Here is an 8722-nt window from a genome sequence, read left to right as displayed (position 1 = left end):
CTCTTTTGTCGTAATAATTTTGGCTTTCCTCTGGATATAATATGTGGAGAATATTGCACTGAAAAGTTTGAGAGTAATTAGTTCTAGACCGTATCTCCCTATGCGTTATCATCATTAATATTTATTGAGAGAAGCTCTCGATTAATATTTTCTATTTTCTTAAAAACATGCTCAAATATCTAGATAAATAGTGACCCACCTCGATAATTTTATATAACTGTCACATCAAAAGAATTATTCATTCTGTGATAAAAAAAAAAACGTAAGTCATTATTCATTCTCGTGACAAAAGAAAAAATAAGCTAGAAGTTCCAGTTTAGCCAACACTAACAAAAAAGAAATTAAAAAAATTACAACATGTTTTCTCTTAATTAAAAAGGACTGAAGAACTTTTTCTTATCAAAATATTTTATGAGGGTCGTACTATTTTCACACATACATGTATGAAAAGAAAGCAGTTTTGAGGGGAGAGAGGAGAGAAAGTGAGAAGGATTTGTTCTTGTAATCGACTCTATTTTTTACCACACTTACGCGTTACAAGAAGGTTGAAGCGTGTAAATCCGTTGTTAACACAGCGTCCGGTCCCTAGCGCCTCTCCAAAGACTATTCTCGATCCTCACCTTCGTCCTCACGCCTCGAGTGAAATGTTCCAAGGACCAAGGCCCAAGGCCCAAGAAAAGAATTGACGAAAAGTACAACAAAAAACACTCGCTCTCCCAGCAAAGACAGACTTTTCTTCACCTTCGTCCCAACATCCATAATCAATGCCGAGTAGCCAGGTCTTTATCTCCTTCCCTGTATGCCTCTTCTTCGTCTCCGCGCCTAACTTAATCGCCGAAACCTTGTTAATCCCTTGTTAACACAGCGTCCGGTCCCTAGCGCCTCTCCGAAGGCTATTCTCGATCTTCACCTTTGTCCTCACACATCGAGTGAAATGTTCCAAGGACCAAGGCCCAAGAAAAGAATTGACGAAAAGCACAACAAAAAACACTCGCTTTCTAAGCAAAGACCGACTTTTCTTCACCTTCGTCCCAACTACCATAATCACTGCCAAGTAGCCAAGGTCTTCCCTCTATGGCTCTTCTTCGTCTCCGCGCCTATCTTAATCGCACCCTCAAAAACCTCCTCATACTGATAGGCAAGATATTCCATACGCTCGCAATGTCCCAAACTAACTCTGAACCCGAGGTCCAATCCTCATCTGCACCCCGACCTCCTCCACCATTTGATCCAACGGAGCCGTCCGTGCCAATATCTTACCCAATCAAAACCCTCGAAGACCTCGAGTCCCAGTCCTACTTCAACTCCTTTCACTACCCTTTTAACAAAGCTTCGGTTGCTCTCCAATCTGGCTCTTCTTCTTCATTGCCCAATAGGCGTAGATTGCTCGTGTGCCATGACATGGAAGGAGGTTATGTGGATGATAAATGGGTCCAGGGAGGTACCAATCCCGAGGCATATGCGATATGGCATTGGTATTTGATCGATATTTTCGTTTACTTTTCGCATAGTCTCGTTGCGCTTCCTCCGCCGTGTTGGATCAATACGGCTCACCGGCACGGCGTTAAGGTATATCAGTTTTCCTGTGTTAGTTGCTGACAATGATTCTGGGTTTGAGTGTGCGCGCGCCTGCGCACGTACTTGGACTCTATGAGGTCGAGCCGTCGAGGTAGAAATGCGACTCTTGATCGAGACGAGTTCTAATGCGGGTTGCTCTGGGTAGAGGAATTGGTTTGAAATTGAGCAAATTGAAAAATTCTACTCATCCTCTCCACACACTATACTTTTTGTTTTTTAATTTTTAATTTTCTTAAATATGTAATAGATGATGAGTAAGAATTCAATTAGTTTAAGAATGATAAAATAAAAATAAATAAATAAATAACTAAAGTATGGTATATCGTATGTGTGAAGATGATGAGTAGCAAAATCTAACATCGACAAGGCATGATTACAGTAGTTATGACTGCTCGTGGGCCATGATTTATATTTTCAATTTAGGTGCGGGCTTGGACGAATCAATGGATTTGTTATTTATGATCTGTGTTTTGCGTATGAAATCTAAGGTACTGGGGACATTCATAGCAGAATGGGATGAAGGGAGGGTTATTTGTGATAGATTGCTCTCAACAAAGGAATCTGCCCATTTGTATGCCGAGCGCTTGGCAGAGCTTGCTGATTCTTTGGGATTTGATGGATGGCTGGTATATATCCAAATCATGCATATTTTTTTTTTTAAATTTCTTTTAGAAAAGAGGATTATACCCAATTTTATTAAAAATGAGTGTTACAACTACAAAGAGATTTTACAAAAGTAAATTCACAAACTAACGTGCCTTGATATGTTATGTTAGATCTACTTTATAATCTAACGTATCACATCAAGTCACATCATTTTGTTGATTCATTTTTGGGAATCTTTTTGTAGTTAAAGCATTTCTTTTTATTAAAACCCTCACTTGTCGCTGAGGAATGCATCTACAAAGTAAAAGCTTTGGCGGTTATAACAACCAAAAAGCCAAAGCCGTTGGGTAGTTTTCCTATTTGAGTTTAGATTTTTTCAATTGAACCTATTATGATCACATGTATGCATACATTCTTAGAATAAAAAGATTCACTTCCTTTGTCTTTATTTTTCATCTTAATCTCTCTTTCATAGGGTTAAAAATTCAAAATAAAAATAAAAAAAGAACGAAGGAAAAATTAACTCTTTGTATCAATGCAGCTTGCAAACTCAATTTTTTGTTCAGATAGATAGACCAATGCTGTTTGTTTATTGTGGGTGTCATTAATTTCTCCAAAACTTCTCTAAGAGAGTAATATAAGTTCATTACAGAAATTGGCATTTTTTTTAATGAGATTGACATCCTGATGATACACATGTTAAATGGTACGAGCAAATAAAGAAGAGTGTAAGTACTTGCAGATTAATATTGAGGTCAGATTGGATATCAAGCAAATACCCATTCTGAAAGAATTTATCAGCCATCTAAACGAGACTATGCATTCGTTAGTGCCTGGTTCTTTAGTGATATGGTGAGTGTTAGGATATATCATGTTCTTAGTCAATTGTCTTTTCTCAATATCGTGAAATCATATCCAAACTTGTAGCTGATTGATTATTGTTGGTTACACAGGTATGATAGTGTTACAATTCATGGTGGTCTTCGTTGGCAAAATCAACTGAATGAAATGAATAAACCTTTCTTTGATATTTGTGATGGAATATTTGTAAACTATACTTGGAAGGTATGGCTTTCTCTCCTTTCTACCACGTCCAAATTTTATCTCAATATTACATTATTCTCAAGAAGAAGAAAGAAAAAACCTTTCTGTAACATGCAGGAAAACTATCCAAGGCTTTCAGCTGCTATTGCTGGTGATAGAAAGTTTGATGTGTACATGGGGATTGATGTATTTGGAAGGGGCACTTACGGTGGTGGGCAATGGAATGTATGACTAATACTGATCATATGAGATGCGTGAATCTATATATTCTAGGGGGTTTGTCTTTTGTGGTCCTATTGATTGACTTTATCTGCAACAGACAAACGTTGCTCTTGATGTGCTAAAGAAGTACGATGTGTCGGCTGCCATATTTGCTCCTGGATGGGTTTATGAGACTAAGCAACCACCTAATTTTCAGTCCGCACAAAATCAGTAATTGCAATTATTTTTTATTGCAGAGCTCCCCATAATAGAATAGCTTTAGTCTCCAATAGAGCGAATAGGCCATTCTGCAGTTTTAAGTACGTTCATAGGTTTTTCCTGAGATTTTATTCGTGGATGATTTCTCAAGTTCTAAATTTTCCTAATCTAATTATGTTAATTCTGGCATGGAGTTTTCAATGTTCACCTCTTGAATTCTTTGTGAAACTCATTTGGTTATCATGTGGGTGACAAAACATGATTCATCTCCCTAACTTACTACAATGGGACCATACATATTTTGTATTCCCTGTTGGCTTTGAAGGTAAATCAACGCTGGTATGCATGTGGTTTTTTGTAAGTGTGTACTACCATTAATCTCATTGCATTGTAAAAGAATCCATGCTCTTTATGGAAGTCTTACTTGCATTTATTTCCAATCAGTCCCATTCTTTTCAAATGAACTTTCATAATCTATTTTCTTTGAGGTGAAAAGCATTTTAGGTTTCTTGAAGTTGTTTAATGATGCTCTGTTACTCCTATCCTGATTCAATTTACTCCAATACTACAAGCACCACCTTCTATTTTTAGCACTAGAGTTACCTGATCATCCAGAATGGCCATATTTCTTATAACATGTGTCTTATTCATTTAGAGATTTTGTATCCTGTCTGTCCTCAATTGTTTGACAATATTCATTAACATGTGATTTTTACTTTGCAGTTGGTGGGCCCTTGTTGAGAAATCATGGGGAATACTGCGGAATTATCCTAAAATGCTGCCTTTCTACACTAATTTTGATCAGGTTGCAACCATCTCAATTTCATCAATGATTTTCTAAACAGCAAGTCCCATGAAAGTTCCTACTGTGACATCACAATTGAAAATCTGCTAAAGAAAAAAAAAATGTAGAAACCAATAGAGAACAATGCTCCATATGTTCATCTCAACTTCTCAGATAAACTGTGCTATGAGTAAGTTATAACCTAGAAGAAATTCGGTTATTTCCCTGTTTTCTTGATGATGTTAGATCATGGAGTATAAGAATATGATAATTCTACAGACAATATAATGATACCTATTCTATGATAGGTTATCTAATCTGATTTAATTCAGCTCCTTTCTGCAACCCTTTTTAAAAACACTCGACCATACGACCCTTCCCCTTGCTCTACCCAACCTGCTCAGCAAAGATGGATGTTTTGCCCATCTTCAATTTTCTTTATCCCATTTATTTTGGATAAGAATATCTCCCTACCCAGCCAATCTGAGTTTGCTCACCTCTGTTACCTTATCTTGTGCGCTCATCTTTGTTTGATTCTTTAGAGTTATAAATTCATACAAATGTCCGCAACCCAAGATGTAGAGTCTTCTAAAACCAAGGTTCTTTCTTTTTTTTTTTTTTTTTTTTTTTTTTTTTTTAATTTTTTTTAATTTTTTTTTTAATTTCAGGGGCATGGTTATCATTTTTCAATTGATGGAGCAAAAGTATCAGATGACCCTTGGTGTAACATTTCATGCCAGGGTTTCCAGGTATCACCCAATAGATGTGTTGGTCAATGCTCTATGTTTGCTTTCTAAATAGTTCTACATTATTGATGACTTGTGGTAAACATCAAACTTTACAGTCGTGTTTGTTTTAGCCATTAAGAGGAGAGCTTTGAATGCTGTTGAAGGGGAATCATAAGAGGGTAATTATCACTCGACAGTGAGAAAAGTATATCATTCAAATTCAAACAGAAAAAGATTAAACTAGATCAACCGAGCCAAAGCAGTTTCTATCGTATTCATATACTTTCCTCTTTTACTGGTTATGGGGTAGAAAGATATGATTTAATGAAATGATTGGCTAATCTATTATGCAATTCAATGACGTCAAAGTCCTGCTATTAATTGAACTTGTCATTACTTTTTATTGATGTTAGGCATATTAGCAATTTTTTTTTTTTTAATTGTTCTGACTCTTGTTCATGTGACAAATGATTGGCTAATCTGTTATGCAATTCAATGACGTCAAAGTCCTGCTATTAATTGAACTTGTCATTACTTTTTATTGATGTTTGGCATATTAGCATTTTTTTTTTTTTTAATTGTTCTGACTCTTGTTCATGTGACAGCCTTTCCTTGAGTTTGCCGACAACCCTTCTCCAGGCATCATTCAAACTCTTGTTGAGTGAGTTATGATCTTCATATGTATCTTCTGTTGTTTTTTCATTGTAAAAGAAGTGGTGGTCTTCCATCCCAGTTATTTCCAGAGAAAAGGATGACAAGTCACATGCTAGCATGACTCAATAGTCTAGAAGATCAATTCATGAGCTCAAGAACTGATATAAATACTTTGAGTTTTGCTAATCATCATCTTCACACACCACACTTATTTTTACTTTTTAAATTTTTTTTGGTTTTATTCGTCCTAAACTAATTGAGTTCTTCTACTCATCATCCATACACCACATACTTGGTAAGAGTAAAAACATAATTATATGTGGTGTGTAGTGTGAAGATGATGAATAGAATTTTTCTAAATACTATACAAGCTACGCTCAGAAGCTTTTAGTACAGGTTTGGGGGTAGAGATAAGAATTTTGAATTTGAGATGAAAGTTTAAAATATTATTTTTTAGTATTATTATTGTTTTAGGATTTGAAAAAGTTGAATTGAAATTTGAAAAATTTGAATTGTTTATTATATTTTGTGTGGGAATTTGGGAAAGTTTATAATGATGATATGAAAATTTTGAGTTTGAGATGAGAATTCTTATTGACCAAACTTGCCCATTGGTCCATAAAAACGTAACTATATATAAAATTGATCTCGATAATTTACTACATACATAGAAATAAAATTCTAGAAAAATAATATATGTTTAAGATTTCTAACGATAATGTTTTATGGAATAATATTCATCCATTGTTATTTTTGTAATGAAATATTTAACATTTATTTTCTTCATAGAAACTATCAAGTGATCGTTTAGAAGGTTATCTTTCATTCTAGTATGCAAGCTAGTTTATCAAGTTCATGTAAAATTTAGATATTTTCGTGTCACATTAAACATATAATGCTACAATTGAGACCTTAAACAAATTTTTTCTTGCTCAATGAAGTCTAGAGGATAAAACCTCTCAACCATTTTACATAATGAATTTTTCTTATATTTTTACTTTGGATTCCATATTAAGAAGCTCAATATTGTATAATAAAAAACTTTGGGATCCATAGTAATAAGTTTATTATTTCAATTAAACTTAGTTTGAATTTAATTTTGGTGAGGCCACATCTTTAAAAATAGATAATATATAGAAATTATACAAGATTTCGGGACTATAGGAAAAAAGTTCGAGAGAGGCATTTCTAGGTATATTGAAATTTTAACAAATTTTAGAGTGCATATGTGGGATTATAAAAATTTTGAGAGGTGCCATTTTCTATATTTATAGAATTATGAATAAAATCTAGGGGGTGTTTTCAAATTTTTAAAAAAAAAATTTGGGGGGCCTCGTGGGTCTGCCACTGACTATCAGGTTTTCTACCTTTAAGTAACATATATACTTTTCAAATGGTAGTTTGACAGAAGCATCTCATAGTGGAGGAGGAAACATCACATTTAAAGGAACTCTTGGAGACAATGCATTTTTTGCAAGAAGACTTTTTCTTGGAGAAATTCCTTTGGAGAATTTGTCCATCTTCTGTACATACTCTGTAAGCTCTCTTATGTATATTGAAGTTGCTAAGCAATCTGGTGGGAACTTAATGATTAGGAGTGATTTGATTTGTTTCTTTGGCTTGTGGAGAGCTTTTGATAACGACAGACTAATCCAACTCTTGACCATATTGAATGTCTGCCAGCATAATATAAAATTTTACAGCATCCTGCATGTGTGCCACCAAAAATACCAAACGGATCACAGATTTATATTCCATCTGCTTTTCTATTTGCATATAGTTCAACTCTCACCTACATGATGGATGCAGGTGAGATCAGAGGGCGACTCTCAACTGGGACTCTCTCTTCATTTCTCCTCTACAAGGAATGAAAGCACATCTATACTTCTCACTTCCGGGGATTTTAACCAATTCTCAGGCAAATTCAATAAAGTAATTCCAACACACCGGCTTGAAAGGCCAGGAAACTCCTTTGGATGGGTCTTACAGGAGGGTAGCATTGCACTTGAAAAGGGAGACATCTTAACAGAAATCCATGCTGTGTGCTACAGGTCGAAGTATGAATCTAGTGAACTGAGACCAGCTCGCAGTTCAGTGAAGTATTTTGCAGAGCTAGGCCATCTCACCATTAGAACTTCTGAAAAGAACTTGGATTTTCTGCCTTCTTCCTCGTGGCTTGTTTACGGTCAATTTATAAAATGGGTTTCTGGTTCTCGGGGTTCAAAGGCCCTTTCTGTAAAAATCGTTTGGAAACTGAAACATGGAACTGGTACTGCATTCTCGAAGAACAATATCTATGTGAAGAAAGTAACAAAACAGGTAGAAGAGGTGGCGGAGTATCTTGGAACGGCACATGTGGAAGCCTTTTATGTTTCTGATCTTGTAGTTCCTACTGAAACTTCTAGCCTCAAATTCATTGTTCAAATGTGTGCAGCCGATGGAACTTGCCAGAATTTGGATGATTCTCCAACGTTTACAGTTGATGCTGAAGGACGTGCCTAAGTTAACTCAGTGCTGCTGCTTTTTTTTTTTTTTTGTGTAATACTATTTTTCATTTCTTCTTTTCTAAGGTAGAATGGTAAATGATATATGGCGGCAGTGTGTTGTAACATGGCAATAAAGTAACAACAAAAACAAATAATAATAAAATTGTATGTCGCCCACAACATTATATGATAAAAATAAATTTGTCTCTCAAGTTTCTTCTAGTAATATTTCCCATTACTTGTTCATCTTTAGTAGGGTGTCTGTTCATCTTTAGTAGATTCGGGGAACGTAAGGGAGAAATTAAAGAAGAAAGATGATCAGGCAATTAATATGAAATTCAAACCACCTTTCATTTGGAAGTAGTAAAATTTTATACACCATAATACTCATCTTATTTGTATCCCATTAAGTAAGATGTAGC

General features: G+C 35.2%; 1 protein-coding gene across 1 annotated transcript; it reads left to right on the top strand.

Annotated features, from left to right (window-relative positions):
- Positions 1-738: 738 nt before the first annotated feature.
- LOC122301533 (cytosolic endo-beta-N-acetylglucosaminidase 1-like) lies at positions 739-8522 on the top strand. Its single transcript, XM_043112931.1, has 11 exons — positions 739-1569; positions 2067-2204; positions 2927-3036; positions 3138-3249; positions 3346-3453; positions 3548-3660; positions 4372-4453; positions 5101-5181; positions 5766-5821; positions 7215-7350; positions 7624-8522. Exons 1-11 carry the CDS (start codon positions 1075-1077, stop codon positions 8314-8316), a joined length of 2124 nt encoding a protein of 707 aa, XP_042968865.1. The 5' UTR covers positions 739-1074; the 3' UTR covers positions 8317-8522.
- The last annotated feature ends 200 nt before the right edge of the window (positions 8523-8722 follow it).

This window comes from Carya illinoinensis, chromosome 2, assembly GCF_018687715.1.
Source record: "Carya illinoinensis cultivar Pawnee chromosome 2, C.illinoinensisPawnee_v1, whole genome shotgun sequence".
In the NCBI taxonomy this organism is placed as follows: domain Eukaryota; kingdom Viridiplantae; phylum Streptophyta; class Magnoliopsida; order Fagales; family Juglandaceae; genus Carya; species Carya illinoinensis.
This window is presented reverse-complemented; position numbering and strand designations above follow the sequence as displayed.

Bases quoted from the DNA above. Each gene is read 5' to 3' on its own strand.
- LOC122301533 (XM_043112931.1), top strand. From the start codon at position 1,075: ATGGCTCTTCTTCGTCTCCGCGCCTATCTTAATCGCACCCTCAAAAAC. The intron at 3,661-4,371 runs GTAATTGCAATT...TTTACTTTGCAG, and splicing joins TTTCAGTCCGCACAAAATCA to TTGGTGGGCCCTTGTTGAGA. The intron at 5,822-7,214 runs GTGAGTTATGAT...TTCAAATGGTAG, and splicing joins ATCATTCAAACTCTTGTTGA to TTTGACAGAAGCATCTCATA.